This window comes from Hyperolius riggenbachi, chromosome 4 (genome assembly GCF_040937935.1).
Source record: "Hyperolius riggenbachi isolate aHypRig1 chromosome 4, aHypRig1.pri, whole genome shotgun sequence".
Lineage (NCBI taxonomy): Eukaryota > Metazoa > Chordata > Amphibia > Anura > Hyperoliidae > Hyperolius > Hyperolius riggenbachi.
Genome location: NC_090649.1, coordinates 233,831,227 through 233,847,948, shown reverse-complemented (window position 1 = coordinate 233,847,948; position 16,722 = coordinate 233,831,227). Strand labels below are relative to the sequence as shown.

The 16,722-nt window shown below is 42.0% G+C and overlaps 1 protein-coding gene across 6 annotated transcripts in view; it reads right to left on the bottom strand.

The window, feature by feature from the left end:
• Positions 1-16,722, bottom strand: part of COL19A1 (collagen type XIX alpha 1 chain) — a 1,086,226-nt gene that overhangs the window by 629,384 nt on the left and 440,120 nt on the right. For all 6 annotated transcript variants that reach the window (XM_068281448.1, XM_068281450.1, XM_068281452.1 and 3 more), the window contains exons 14-15: positions 14,136-14,189; positions 11,840-11,875 (exon numbers count right to left, since the gene is read on the bottom strand). In XM_068281448.1, coding sequence (XP_068137549.1) covers positions 11,840-11,875; positions 14,136-14,189 — 90 coding nt within the window. The remainder of the gene's footprint in view (positions 1-11,839; positions 11,876-14,135; positions 14,190-16,722) is intronic.

The window sequence follows — 16,722 nt, the reverse complement described above, 5'->3', positions numbered from 1 at the left end:
CTCTCCATCTGCCTATGTGCACTAACAGACCCAGCCACACCAAGTGCATGCTGCTGCATGCAAACCGCCGCATTGGACGCGGAAACAGCCGCCTCGTTCTTGGCATATGCGGCGGCTTTTCCGCGTTTTCTCACAGTACCCCCCCCCCCCCCCCCCCCCCGTGAGGAGTGGACTCCGGACATCTCCTTCCTGGATTTCCAGGACGTAAGTTAGAGAATTTTCTTTTTATCTCATACTCAGGCCGACCATCAATCCACCCAGGGAGGGAGGGAGTGAAATCCACCTGCAGCGCTGACCCGGGCGGGGACACAGGGAATGATTTCTTGTCAGCCTGTTTTTTCGGTGGTAGAATGGTTTTGGGCCAAAAAACCCTGTCTAAAGTGTTTGCTTTGAGGCTTTTGCTATCAGATTTATGCATGAGAGGTAACCGTGAGGAACAGGAACCATTAGGAATAACTGTACACTGTCCTGCCTTTCCTGCGACCTGTATCCTGGTTTTATCCACCTCACCCTTCTTTAAACAGTGCTCATGACAATGAGCTGACCAGTTCAGTAACTGTCCTGAAGCCCAGTCAATCCGTGGAGAGTGGAGTTGCAACCAGGGCATACCGAGAACAACAGCAGACCCTTTCATCGGCAGGACCAGGAACTGTAAACTCTCTTCATGCACTGCCCCTAAACAACATGACAGTAGGGGGGTTTGGGAAAGAAACTGGGCACTGCGCAATGGAGAGTCGTCCACTGCAGTGACCGAAATCTGCCGGTCGGGTACAGATAATGGTATCCCCAGACTTTTGGCAAAATCGTAATCGATGAGGTTCGCTGATGAACCCGAGTCCACCATGGCTTCTGCGGACTTGGTCCGACCTTCCCACATAACCGAACAAGGAAGGATCATTCGACCATCGTTCAGGGATGAACCCGGCTCACCTATGATTTTGACTAATCCTAGGCGATAGCTTTTGTCTGGCCTAGTGGAACCATGTAAAGCGTTCTTCTTTGGGCTCCTGCGACTCTTTTCCCCCAGACTCAACCTTGTGTACCCAATTTGCATAGGTTCGCCTGGAGGTGAGGGAGACCGAGAAGAGTCGTGTAAGATAGACCTTCTGGCCACTCTACCACGAATCTGTCTCTGGTGGCGCAAACGGCGATCTATCTGTATGGCCAAAGAGATTGCCTCATCCAATGATTCGGGCTCAGGATGGCCTATCATTACCTCATGAATATTATCTGACAATCCGGCCAAAAAACAGTCTAGGAGGGCGAATGCGTCCCATCTAGCCGAGACTGCCCACCTCCTGAACTCCGCAGCATAATTTTCCACCGGACCTTTGCCCTGACGCAGAAGCTTGAGCTTCCGTTCAGAAGTCGAGGCGATGTCTGGGTCATCGTAAATCATAGCCATAGCCTCAAAAAATTCATCGACCGAGGTCAGGGCCTGATGCCCAATAGGAAGACCATATGCCCAGGTCTGGGAATCCCCTGACAACAGAGTCTTAATGAACGTAATTCTCTGTGCCTCGGTTCCAGACGAATTAGGCCTTAACTCAAAGTATGATAACACTCTATTTCTAAAGTTCCGAAAATCAGATCTGTCGCCAGAAAATTTTTCAGGTACAGGCATACGTATGTCTGTGCTAAGAGGAGATCGCACTGATTGAAGTCCTGAAATAGCCCCAAATATCTGACATATCTGGGTCTGTTGGTTCAAAACTGCCACGGAAAGTTGGTTCACCGCGGTGGTCAGGACTTCAACATGGCTATACAGTGCGTCCATTTGGGTTCGGTCTGCCATTCTGCAATCGGTGTCAGCAACCAGAGAGAGAATCTGATCCTTGGCGATCCGCAGTATCCCCAAAAATACAGATATACCCGATTATTGAGGATCTGCGGAATCGTCAATAATCAGATATGTCTAACCTCTAGACACCAGAGAGAGTGTAAGTGTTTGGTGCAACAGTAACAACTCTGAGTAAAGACCACCAGAGGAGCTGGCGGCCTATACTCTTGAGGAATTCACCCCTAAACGGTGGGTGATATTCCTGTAGCCTGTGGACCCCTGAGCGAGGGACCAAGGCTGGGACGCAGGAAGCCCTGCTGCTAATATGTAAGGCTTTGCCCTGAACTGGGCTAACGTAACACAGTAATAACACAACCTAGTCTGGGTGTGAGGTCCGTATTCACAACACCCTGGAACTAGTCTGGAGTATAACATAAATGACAATACAGTTCCCTAGTCTTGGGTGTGAGGTCCGTATTCACAACACCCTGGAACTAGTCTGGAGTATAACATAAATGACAATACAGTTCCCTAGTCTTGGGTGTGAGGTCCGTATTCACAACACCCTGGAACTATGCTAGAGATTACACAGAAGATACACAGTATTCCTAGTCTGGGGTGTGAGGGCCTTGATCTCAACACCCTGGAACTGGTCTAACAAATAATACAATTCAATGAGTACTTTAAGCTATCAAGAATCTGACTCAGTGTGGATTCCTAGCTCCAGCCGGTTCTGGCACACTGTCGGGTCTAGCTAAGGTCTGAGTGCCTTCACGCAAGTGTTAGCAATGGCAGACAACCAGCAACTGACAAGCAGCAGAATATATAGTTGCTAGACTCTGTCGCCCCGCCCGAGCCATTCAGCCAATCATGAGTCCTGCAGGAATCAGCTGATCTTCCTGATCAGCTGACACTTCCCCTGCTGGTATAAAGGTCCTGAGTTCAGGCCCGCGCGCGCATAGCTCTCCATCTGCCTATGTGCACTAACAGACCCAGCCACACCAAGCGCATGCTGCTGCATGCAAACCGCCGCATTGGACGCGGAAACAGCCGGTTTGCTGTCAGGACATGCGGCGGCTTTTCCGCATTCCACCATACTACCAGACGCGTGTCCATGTATGCAAACCGCCGCTTTGGACGTGGAATCAGCCGCCTCGTTCTTGGCATATGCGGCGACTTTTCCGCGTTTTCTCACAAGAGGAACAGCAGGACAATCAGGTATTGGCAATTGGTATAGTTTAAAAGGAAATAAATACTGTATGTCAGCCTCCATTTGCCTCTAACTACAGGTGTCCTTTAAGGCTTTGATTCCTGCTACACCAGTGGGCTGATAAGAAGGGGTCTAGCTCTTTGTTTCTCCTTTTCTTCATGTATTAAGACTATCCTTGCCAAAAGTTTTCTGCCACGATCACTGACTGTTTACTGCCCTAGCGCAGATTGATCCATTGTACATTGTGTAAATTGCTATATTCTCTCTGGTGCCATAATTTCTTTCATGTTGTAAGAATCTATATAAGAATTTGACAACTAAATGGTTAACCAAAGTCAAAGTAACATGCGCTGGTGACGCAAATAGACCTTGATCACATTATTGTAAAGGTGATTCATTACTTACAGTATCTTGTTTGTGAAACACCATATTTAATCATGTCCAAATCAATATGGAAGCACAGAACCTCTTACCTAAGAGTGTATGACATGATATCAATGGACAAGTAGTCAAAGATCAGTCCCATCCTTCAACAGTATCCATGAGCATTACCAATAGTTACCTGAATTAAGTGCACTGATTATTCTTAAATAATAACCTGTTTAATGCTCTCTTTGTAATAATTATATGATGTCATTTTACAACAAAACCTTTCAAAACATAAATGTGTCACGTGAAGAAGCATGTCCTTCCACTATGCTGCTATAGTAAACTTTAAGAAGATTTCACTTTTACTCAAGGATTTAATCCTCAGGGGGGAATAACTGTTGAACTGCTGTGAAGTTGCATAACATTTATTAAGAGGCTCTCTACATTTCTCATAGTCCAGTACTGATCTGCAATGCCCTTACTGTCCACATCTGGAGGAAGGAGCGAGAGCAAGAAGACACCAATCTAGCTACACCATGGGGGATAGACTAAACACTGGATGTATTCCAGTCCTCCTTTCCCAGCGCCACACCGGGGTATATTTACAAAGCATCAACATAATTGAATTGTGTGGAGAGTGTTAGTGGACGTTATACAAGCAATGTAGGTGGGCTATTTGCAGAACGCTCATTATGTAGATTGCATAAAGGTTACAAAGAGCATTCTCTGTGCACATACATTTTACTGGCTTTGGATGTACAGTGCACTGGTTAAGGGCACCGCCTTTGACATGGGTGACCAGGGTTTGAATCCTGGCTAGGGGCAGTACCTAATCAATAAGGCAAGACTCCCTAACACTGCAGGGTGACCTCTTAAGTGCGTTCTCATGGCTGCATCTTTTGAGCGATTTGAGTCCGACAGGAGAAAAGTGCTATACAAATGTTCGAATTAATATTATTCAGATTATATTACTCATCTTTTATGAATTCAGCCCACTGTTTGCTGAGTTTGAGCAGTTGAATAGTGTCACAAGACATAAACCAGGAGGGAGAGTCCAAACTGCATACTGGCATTGTTAAAGCACACACCACAGGACGGACATACAGATAGTGCATTGTGAATGTGAGACAGGGATGACTGCAAAACAAAAACAGAAGTGGGAATTCCTAGAGAGAAAAGATCAGCAGGTCCATGCATGTAACAGGAATTGCTTGCAATGAAAGTGATAAGCCAGAGAATAAAACATCCTGTATATGAGATATCAAAGTTTTCTAGAGAGTCTAAAAAAAAACACCTATCTGCACCACATGTTTGCTGGCAGATACTGACTTAAATGCCGGGAACTCTAAATACAGAATACCGCTAAGTTATGAAATGCTTTAAAAATGAGCTCTAGACGAAGTCCAATTTGATATGAATATATTGTTTCCATGATGGATTCTGTAGAAAAGGAAGAGGATTCAGAACAATAGTTTCAGCCCAACACTCCTTTTGAGCCTATCAGTAGTGGGCATTGGATAAGTTTAGGTAGGAACACTCAAGAAAATAGGCTGACATGTATGGCAGTAAGCAAAACAAGTACTTCCGCAAACCTCTGGTCTACCTACTCAACAGCGGCACAAGTATTCTCTCTATCATGGCAAATGACCCCACATGTAGCCCTTTTATGAATGCTACTTTTTAGAGTGATAACTTAAAAAAATCTAGGTATTACTCAGTCAGTACAAAGCTCATGGATAGACTAAGGACTGAACTTCATTCCAATCAGTAGCTGATACCCCTTTCCCACTTTACCTTTTTTTGAATAGACCATCAGGAAGGGGGTTGGGCTTTAGCTGACATTGTGGTGAAACCCCTCCTACAGTGTGATGTTATCATCATGCTCCTCACGGTTTGTTGTTTGTGAACTTCGTTGCATTGTGGGAAATAATAGCTTTTTCCAACTGTCAAGCAAGCAGTATCTGCCTCTGTGCATAGAGATCTCAGAAAACAAATATTCCGCACAGATCACCTGGCAGAACTAAAGATGTCAGCAAAAGTGATACATTTCAGAAAGTAAATTCGGGAGAAAGATTCTGCAATAAACTGTAAATGGGTAAATAATCTATAAACGAATATTGTAAGAAATAAGCAATTTTATTAATTATGTTATTTTCACTACAATTCCTCTTAAAAAGATCAATCTATGCAGTTACAGGGGAGCCACACTATAGAATCTGCCTAGGATGGGCATACATTCTATAAAGATAATAGCACAATTAATAAAACTTCTCTTTTTTTGTCATAGTTTGCCAATTATAAAATCTTTCCTCTCCCTGATTTACATTTTGAAATGTATCACAGATGGTGACATCCTTATGCTAGGTACACACCATACAATTTTCCGGCAGATTTACCTGCCAGATCGATTATTTCCAACATATTTGGATTTGAAATTTCGATTGATTTATCGATTTTCATAGTTTTTTCTATCGTTTTTTGATCGATTTTCATTTAGTTTTATGAAAATTGATCAAAAAAATGATAGGAAAATAAAAAAAAACTCGATTTTCGAAATTCAGATCAGACATGTTAGAAATAATTGATTTGGCAGGTAAATCTGCCAGAAAATTGTATGGTGTGTACCTAGCATTAGTCCTGTCAGGGTGATCTCTGTGGAACGTTTGTTTACTGGGAGTTTCAAAGCCAGTACAAAATAAACATAGTCTCCCAGAATGGGGGGGGGGGGGGGATTCTAGGTAATCAGCCTAGGCTAAACATCACTGGGAGGGCGAGGCTACCGTCAATATACAGTAGATATGGGAAGTGTTTCTGATGCTGAAATCCCAAAAATGACCTACTAAAAGTCACTACAGAGCCGCTTTAATATTATCTTTTAGTTAGTGGTCTTGTTCACCAGGGTTCCTGGCAAATAACAAAAATTCGCCGTTATTTTTTTCCAGGAATTTCCGCGTCCAGAATTCACATTTGCATTTGGCGTTGAAGTCAATGGCAGCCGACTTAAGCAGTTAATAGCATGATAGAATCCCCAAATTTGGAGGGTATGTTAAAGGACACATCCAAGCTGTTTAAAAATAAAAAAAATCCACTTACCTGGGGCTTTTCCTGTCAGCCGTTCTGTGCCCTCGCCGCAGCTCTGCTCACCGCTGGTGGTCCTGGATCCCCTCCGGTGCAGGATTCCTACTGCGCCTGCGCGAGCAGCTCTCAGAGTCGCGCTGACGTCATCTGGACTGTACTGCGCAGGCGCAGAACTACTGCGCCTGTACAGAACAGCCCGGATAATGTCGGTGCGACTCATTGAGCCACACAGTGGAACGCAGCAAGATGGAGGAAGATGCCGACCTCTGCACTGGAGGGGACTGGGAGCCAACGGAGCTGCGGCAAGGGCACAGGTCGGTTGCCGGGGGCTGGAGGAAGCCCGATGTAAGTGGATTTCATTTTTTTTTCCTCCATGGACCACTCCTTTAAGGACAACAGTGGGAACAAGAGGGGAAAAAAACATTTTAATAAGAATGGAGTATGAAGTATGTAAATAAATTGCTTTGCTGAAAATTGATCTGCATTTTCTTGTGTCTGCCCGGAGGCGGTAAGTCCACCACTACCACCTCATATTTAAACTCCAGTGAAAATAATGTAATAAAAAAATTCTTCATTTTTACAATAATTATGTATAAATGATTTAGTCAGTGTTTGCCCATTGTAAAAGCTTTCCTCTCACTGATTTACATTCTGACATTTATCACATGGTGACATTTTTACTGCTGGCAGGTGATGTCACTGGAAGTAGCTGCTGCTTGCTTTTTTGGCAGTTGGAAACAGCTGTAAACAGCTATTCCCTACAATGCAATGAGCTTCACAGACAGGAAACTATCAGGACCTTGGTCCTCACAGTTTCCTGTGAGCTATACAGAGCCCCCTGATGATTAGTTTGTGAAAAGGAATAGATTTCTCATGTAAAAGGGGGTATCAGCTACTGATTGGGATGTTCAGTTCTTGGTCACGGTTTCTCTTTAAACATTTTAGCTATTATTATCCTTCTGGTGTCCCTGTATCCATACTACGTCATACATATCACCTTGGTGGAGGGATGTTACCCCCTTTTTCCTTGATCTACGGAGAGCGACTTCTTAATCCTGAGTGGGGACAGGTCTAATCTCCCCACCTGCCTTTACAGGGGTTGCCTATGCAGAAACCCTGACTTGTAAGTATACTGTGCATACTCTTTTTACACACCTTCTTTACCAGTGCATACTACACTATATTAGGCTCTCAGTTTCCCTCTTTTTGTTTATTTTTTTAAAAAGACACAGTTGTTTTTGAGAAAATTGATTTTTAATACTTTAAAGAAGAAATGTTTTTTAACCTCCCTGGCGGTATGATTCCTTCCTGAATTTAGGGTCTAAAAGCGGTACAATTTTTTAATGTGCTTTTAGACCCTAAAAGCAGAAAGAAATCATACCACAAGAGAGCCTGGAACAGCCCCTGCACTTACTCACCTCCCTGGGATCCAGCACTGCAGTTACCCATCCATCGTCCTCCAAGTGGCGCTGTAACCCTATAGTGAGATTGCCGGCTGTCATCATGATGACAGTCAGCTATTTCACCAGGGGGATGCAGAGCCCCCGTGGACAGGAAGAGAAATGGCCGACAGCGTCTGGTTCCCCGGGACACCGAGAAAACTCGCTGCACGCAGTACTCTGCATGGACCTCCCGACGGCTACCATGAGTGTAGCTCGGGGTTACTGCTCTGAGCTGCGATTTTCCACCTAGAGTCTAGCTCGTGGTTACTGCTAAGGAAAGCAAGTCAGCAAAATGACATTCTGCAGCAGAATTCATAATGCCATTGCTCCGGGGCTTGCTATACTTAGTATACAAAGTCCAGGGCTCAGAATGGGATTGACCTGTGCAGCACTGTTTGTTGGTCATCGTGGCAGGGATCATGTATGCGGTGTTCTCCAGGTATCGGGAGGATTTGGTGCTGAATCATTTCCAAGGATACCGTTGTGGGTGTAACAAAAGGTAAGAATTTATGGTTAATTAAGAACATTAAAGGACTTTTTTTCCCAGTTGCTTATTTATTTAATTGTTACTCTTTGTGGTAAATGAGAAGGTATGGGGGGGGGGGGGAGTTATCATAACCTACATATTTTTTTTAGATATACAGAAGTTTATTAAAGATATTTATTTTACTGATATGCATGTTTATATATGTACATTCTTTTCACAATATATAATGGCTACTGATAAGAAATGTGTTTATTAATGATAATAGTGCAAATGTATGTCTCCCTGCCCATGTTAATACAAAAAGCATGGTCCAGAATAATCTGGTTCTGATGAAGGTGAACTGCAATTTTTTAAGGAACATAAAAAGCTTGATAGGTCTTACTGTAAAGGTACAAAATTACTTTTCTATTAGAAAGAGATCTCAGAACACAGCTTTAATGGAACTGAACATGCCAGAGGGGAGAATATGTTAAATGTTCAAAAACACAATTCCTAAAAAGGAAGGTAGATTTAAAGATCATACATGAATTACACAGTGATTTCAGGCAATATACCAGTATAATGTAGTGTCCTTAAATGCACAATGTGACAATGTACAAGGCCATATTAAAGAAATTTGAACTTAGACACTTTCCTATTTGCAAGTGAATAAAAAAGTTAAACTAGTTTTCTTCCCAGACTTCACATTTGCAATGACTATGAACTTCCCGCAAAAGTATAGAATGCAAAAATAGAATGCAGCATGGTGGCATACTGACAAGCACTTTCACTAATGCTGGAGTCCCTGGGTCAATCCCTGACTAGGACCCTATCTGCATGGAATACAATTCTTCATCCAGGACTCTATCTGCATGGAATGGCATTCTCCAGTGAGGACCTGACCTAAATGGAATGACATTCTTCAGCCAGGACCTGACTTGCGTTGGATGGGATTCTCCAACCAGGACCTGATCTGCATGGAATGGCATTCTCCAGCCTGTACCCCACCTGCATGGAATGGCATTCTCCAGCCAGGATCCAACTTGCATGGAATGGTATTCTCCAGCCTAGACCCTATCTGCATGGAATGGTATTCTACAGCCTGGACCCAACCTGGACGACATGAAATTTTCCATCCAGGACCTGACATGCAAGAAATGGCATTCATCAGGCAGGATCCATGTTGAATGGAATGGCATTCCCAAGCCTGGACCCGACCTGCGTGAATTGGTATTCTCCAACCAGGATCCTATCTACATGGAATAGCATTCTCTAGCCAGGACCTGACCTGCATGGAAGGGGACTCTCCAGCTTGAACCCTACCTGCATGGAATGGCATACTCCAGCCTGGACCTGACCTACATGAAATGGCATTGCCCAGCCAGGAACTGACCTGCATGGAATGGCATTCTCCAACTAGGAACCGACCTGTATGGAATGGCATTCTCCAGCTAGGACCTGTTCGGCATGGAATGGCATTCTCCAGCCTGAACCCTACCTACATGGAATGGCATTCTCCAGCCTGAACCCTACCTACATGGAATGGCATTCTCGAGCTAGAACCCAACCTGTATGGAATGGCACTCTCCAGCTAGGGCATATCCTGCATAAAATGGCATTCTCCAGCCTATACCGACCTGTATTGAATGGCATTTGCAAGCCTGTACCCGACCTGCATGGATTGGGTTTCACTTGAGTGTCCAATTTCGATGTACATCTCCAAAATATAATAATAAGTTTAGTTGTTCCATTCAAAATTGGGCCCAGACTTTGGTAAGAGTATTTTTTGGCGAACTTTCTAGATGGACAGGAATGGCATTCTCAAGCCTGGACCCAACCAGCATGGAATGGCATTTTCCAACTGGGACCCGACCTGCATGGAATGGCATTGTCCAGCCTAGACCTGACCTGCATGGAATGGAATTCTCCAGCCAGGACCTGACCAGCATGAAATGGAATCCTCGATTGGGCTTCAGCAGAAAAAGATGAGCCCAACAGGGTCCATGCTACTGCGAAGGTCCAATTGGTTTGCGAATGTGCAGTAGCATTGACCTGATCTGGCTTTATGAGAAAAAGCCAAGCCCATGTACTGCTGCACATGTGCAAGCAATCGACAAGGTCGATGGTGTTTAAGGGGATGCAGCACTGGAACAACTCAGTGGAGGACGGAAGAAGCTCTGAATTATCCAGTGGCTTCTCTTTATTAAGATGACTAACCATTTGTGGCTATTTTTCCCCTACAGGTACCCTATAACTAAGAACACTGATTTAGAAGAGTAGGAAATATTTTGCAGTAGTAAGACAATTTTATAAAACAAACCTGAAGTAAAAATAAAATGCTTAGATAAATATTATAATCTACAGTCCTGATCCTAAAAGGACACAGGAATACTTTAGTCCTATTTTGGTTTTAAAGGACCACTACTGCTTAAAATTGTAAAATGTAAAATACATGTGTACATATATTTATCCCAAATTCACTATACATTTTCCGTTGCTTATAGAGCAGTCACAGTTTCACAGATCTGACAGTAAGTAAAGACAGAGCTATAGACACTAGATGGCAAATCCCATGGGAGACCCAGAGAGTCACAGTACAGTTCTGGCCCACCCTGGATTAGGTGAGATTGTTCTTGAACCACCTCCAGTGCCACTGCTCTGTTATCAGGGGATGGGGGGGCATTAGCCCGCCTTGGATCTCTCTATGGCTGGAGAGGAAAGAAGTCATGCATTTTATGAGCAAAAAATCTTGGTTTATACTCGCGCATATATGGTATGTCAAGGCCTAGTGACATCATTCCTTCATGCCATCTTAGTTTTAGAAATATTTCAGTTTAGATTACTGAGTGTTCAAACCATTGAAAATGTATTTACTTGCTTAAAAAAACAGTTTATGTAAAAGTCTGACATCTCTTTGTGACCCATATGCAGTTAACTTCTCCTGAGCTCTCTCCTAGACGATATTTTCACACCTTGCAAAAAAAAAAAATCTTTATAAATTTCCAGCAAGAAAGAAAGTACTCAGAGTAATTTTGATAGTAATTTTTCACCTTTTGATACTTTTTCTATTGTTAAGTGCAGAAAAGTTACTTCAAAGAGAAGATAAAAATTATCGCCTAGGAGAAAACTTAGGGAAAAAACTTAATTGCATATGGATAAATGTGTACTGTCCTAATCATACTGAATATTTTTGTATACAACCCACTCCAGTATACACAAGAGTATATTCTCATTGTGACGTTTGATGGATCAAGTAAGATATTTGGCAACTGGATTTATATTACCAGAATAATCTCTCACCTAAAAATATTGTTAATATTGCTCATGGGTGCACTATCAGAAGAATTAAATCTTCAGATCTGTTTTTCTGAAATGGAGTACAGGGGCACTATTAGGATATTTTACTGGGTAAACCAATCTCATAATATGGCCTTACTACTAGAGGAAATTGAATTCAATATATATTTATTTTTTATATCTCTTTCCATACTTACAGGTAATGCAGCTGGCCCTGGTGGCCCAATTTCACCCTAAAATAAAAATAATGGATTTATTAATTTCTGCATGAGTATATAAACATAAGCTTTACACCTGTTTAACCTTTCACCACAAAGCTAAAACAAGCAACTTTACTACCAAAAAAAGTACCAGTTGCTGGCACCATCCCAGTGGTCCATGTTAACAATAATTTATGGTGTGCGGATTAAAGTGAATTGCCAGAAGCCACAATCCTTAAAGCTCAAGGGTCAGCCATACTATCCCAGGAAAAGGAAAACATATATAAGTAGAAAAAAAACTTGTTCTACTTAGATAACATATGTATTGTACTGTTCACATTTTGATTCAGTGAATTTTATATAGTAAATAAAGAGAAAACTGTTCTTGGCATTTTCCATCTTTAATGCCTCTGACTGAAGCTAATTCTGAAGTTATTTCCTCCCTTACTCATTTTTCTCCTCTGACTGAAATGGTCTAGTTTGCTTTGTAAACACATGTGAGTAGAATAGAGATTGCATTTCAGCAGCTTCTGCAGAGTGGTGAGGTGGTTTATCTTCTATTTCCCTTCTGAGCCTTGTGTCACACTGTATTGCCCTCAGCCAATCAGCAAGAAGCAGAAATGTGGGAGGGGAAGAAGGGAACATAACAAGCAAGTGGGGCTGACCTACAAGTTCAAACTAACAAAGTCTTGGTGGCATTGGATATTTGACCAAGAAACAGGTTTTGATGTTTGCTCAGGGGTGAGAGTGGCTTATAAAACAAGACCATCCAGAGGTCTGGCTGGACCTGCACATTCAGCACCTCTGAAGTGAAAGATAATACCCAAATATCAGACACCAAAGGGCAGAGTCATCAGCAATGTTCTTCCCGACAGCCCAGAAAACACAGGTCAGAAGAAGTGAGACCCCATTTAACTAATTGAGTAGGAGTTCTGAGCCAATTGTACAACACTATGTAACTCTGTTCCTTGGTGATGGAATCGGTCAAATAGCTTATTAGGGCAGTGAACAGAGCATCCCATCCTTCCTCATCCCATGACATATTTAACCTGTCCTGCTGCCATTTCAACATAGCCTGTGAGAAGACAGGATGCTTCAGATACTACAATTCAAAATATGTTGTGGAGACCAGGTCTTCTGGCAGGGGAGAAGAAGTAAAGACTGACTACAGGTTATTTAAGAAAAACTTGCCCTCACATTTTAACAACTGAAGTGAGAGAGAGAGATATGGAGCCTGCCATATTTATTTCCTTTTAAACAATGCACACTGCCTGGCTGTTATGCTAATCCTCTGCCTTTAAAACTTCTAGCCATGGACACTGAAACATGCAGATCAGATGTTTTACTCAAGTTTGACTGGATTTGCAACCTGCTTGTTTCTGGTGTTTGGTCCAGACACTATTGATGCATGGAAGATTAGCAGGACAGCGATGCAACAGGTACTGTTTAATTAAAAGGAAATAAATATTGCAGCCTCCATACCCTTCTCACTCCAGACATTCTTTAAACAGTTCTTAGTTTTTTTTTTTATTTACTTTTTGCTCACCTCCATAATACGATCGTGTATTATTTCAAAATCATATTATTTCTTCAGACACAGGCACATACATAGCTCAGCCTTCCTACCAGCTGCTGATGCATCTCCAGAGCTTATACATTAAGCGTGAAGGCCCTGTGACATTACTAGGCAGTGTGTACTTCACAGAGCACTAAAAAGTACAAATTTCATGCCTGTAAAAAAATGCTATTTGTGCATCCTGACCTGTTAAGGTATGTGCAGCACACTCAATGCCATAGAAAACTATGTAGCCGCCAACTGGTATGCCTCCTACTTAACAAAATGTTATCCTCACTTCCAAATCACCTGCAAACTGACTAGACATGTATTGATTCTGCATGGTAGAATTTCAATAAATTATTGTTTATCAACAATCATGCAATTAAATTCATTGATTTAATTCAGCAATTAAATTGGAAAAATCTAGTTAGAACAAGATTTATTTTCAAACGTAATCATTCATCCAATGACCTAATTTTTAACTTTAACCAACAGTAAGACCACAAACTGATTTATTAATTCTTAAGTAAATTACATCCAAAGACCATACTTACATAATGCATTGTTAGTATTCACTGAACAGTGTAAAGCACATTAAATTGTATGTACATATGGAAGTGATGTTTTAGCTACCCTTGCATTTTTCCTAAATGAGAAGCCTTGAAACAATGATTGCATTTTTATATGAACAATTATTTTCTTTGCCACTGAAATTTAATGGAAAGTGTATGCTACCTTTTCTCCCTTGGGGCCAATTGAACCTGGATCGCCTGGAATACCATCCAAACCCTTTGAAGGAAAAAAAAAATATATTTATAATTTGAAACTGTGAACATTACTGCTGAATTATTAATATGGTGATAATAATGAAAACAACTTAGATGTTCAATACCGTCAAATCTTCATTCTACAGATCACAGTAAGTGGAAATATAGAGACAGGCTGGCACTAAAATGATAAGCAACATCTGTGCATTGGTGGATGCAGAGCATTAAATCAGCAAGTGTTCTAAATACTAAATATCTGTGCAACTTCTCTTCTTGCTAAAATTACATTAATTTACCATCTGGAAGAAGCATCATTTAGAGTTATGAGATTTTAAATACCCACTTGAATTAAATTAGTGGAGGAATAAATAGTTCTGATTTAGCTGTTAGTTGGCCTTTAACAAGCTTGTAGAATGCTTCACAAGGTAAATTGGAATTTCAAGTTTCCTTGTTCCTCTATAAACAATTAAAAGTAAAAGAAAACACATTTTTTTTACCTTATTATGAGTTTGCTTTAATTATAATATTACAGATATTCAGAGATTATATAATGGTAGGTGTATAGAATGTATTAATTTTCTGTGTGTGCATACATCCAGGTATACAGTACTTAACACAAAGGAATTTGTGGTTTAAGATAGATATGCCTGTTTTGAGATCCACCTGTCTTGTTTATATTTTAACTCTATTAAATATTTGATATCTATTACATTATTAATGTGGAAAAACATTAAGCGTATGAATGGTTGCCCTACAGTATTTGTTACTGTGTGAAGACACTAAAAACATTTATTAAAATGTTATCATTATATCATTACCATTATTCTCAACAAAAGCAAATGAAAGAAACATCTAATTAATTTCATAAAAGTAATAGTCATAACCATATAACCAAAATTCAGAATTCTGCAGATTAACATATCTATACAGTTTTGGCAAGTATGGTCTGTATCTGTTTCTAGTATGTGATTTAGAGAGTTCCTACATTTAAAAAATATGATCACGACTGTTGGTCAATTGACCTTTTTCTAAAACATTTTCATAATCTACTTGTTTTCTTAACGCCTCCGACTATGCGTAAAGCAGTAGGTGTAGGTGGAAAAAACACTTGAATCCTGATAGTGTGTAAAGGAGAAAATATAAAAAAATGTACTTATGGTATGTAAATTATGTTTTCAGGTTGTTAGCTTAAAAGTCTTGAAACTTAAGGGTTCTGGGTTCTACTAAGGATTTTGCAGAATTGTTATATTCCATTTAGATTCCATTTGGTTAATATATCGTACTTCTGCAAACCTGTAACGATTGTGGAATTCTCCCTGTGATCAGCGCACAAGACATGCGCTCACACTGCGGAAATCCTCCACAAGCGTATAATTTGCGGGAACCCAGCAAAAGGTGCAATGCACCTGTAGAGGGAAATTCCTGTCGGCAGGTGGAGCTGTGGAGTGCAGAGGAACAGCTCCTCTGCCCTACCACACACACCAGACAGGAATTGTACGAAGGGAAGAAACGCAATCGCAAGAGAGGCGATTGAGAATGAGCACAGAGATAGATTGTATGTGTGTGCACCAAACTAGTCGCCAACCCGCGACGGTGCACACACCACAGCAGATATAAAGTAGGAATGCGATCGCGAGAGGTGCGATCGCCAGACGTGATACAAGGTTACAGCAAGGCAGAGCACGAGAGTGGCAAAGGCACAGCAAATAATACAATGAGGAGATATGGAAAATAACAAACGCTAGCTAAACGCGAACACCGCACTCATTCGCAACAGTGCACGCGTTTATGTGCGGTCTCCACGTGATAAGCACAATAGAGACAAACACGCCTAACTAACCACCGACAGACAAACATGAAACAGAGGACGCGAGCGCTTGCTTAACGGTTACCTCACCGAGCCTCCAGCAAGCGTTCGTAGCAGACAAGACAGATACACGAAAGCAGGAATAAACGAGAGATAGGATCCACAGCACTAGCGCAAGGCGAGTGCGATCCAGGCAGACAGAACAGAAGGATCCACAGCACTAGCGCAAGAGGCTGGTGCGATCCAAGTACAGCAAGAGAGTAGCAGACCAGAAGGATCCACAGCACTAGCGCAAGTGGCTAGTGCGATCCAGGAAGACAGAACAGAAGGATCCACAGCGCTAGCGCAAGATGCTAGTGCGATCCAAGTACAGAGTAGCAGACCAGAAGGATCCACAGCACTAGCGCAAGTGGCTAGTGCGATCCAGGAAGACAGAACAGAAGGATCCACAGCGCTAGCGCAAGATGCTAGTGCGATCCAAGTACAGAGTAGCAGAACAGAAGGATCCACACCACTAGCGCAAGAGGCTGGTGCGATCCAGGGAAACAGATCAGAAGGGGCTACCAGTAACGACCGCCGTTCCGGTTAGCACCCAGACACACAGAACGATTTCCTGTCGACCACCGCTGGGACAGGACAATCGCAACAGACAAACAAAACAGATATGCAATCCTAACTGCACTAGGGAAACCTGCCTAGTGCAGTTCCAGGAATTACGCTAGGCTAATCTTCAAACAAAGAGCAAGGC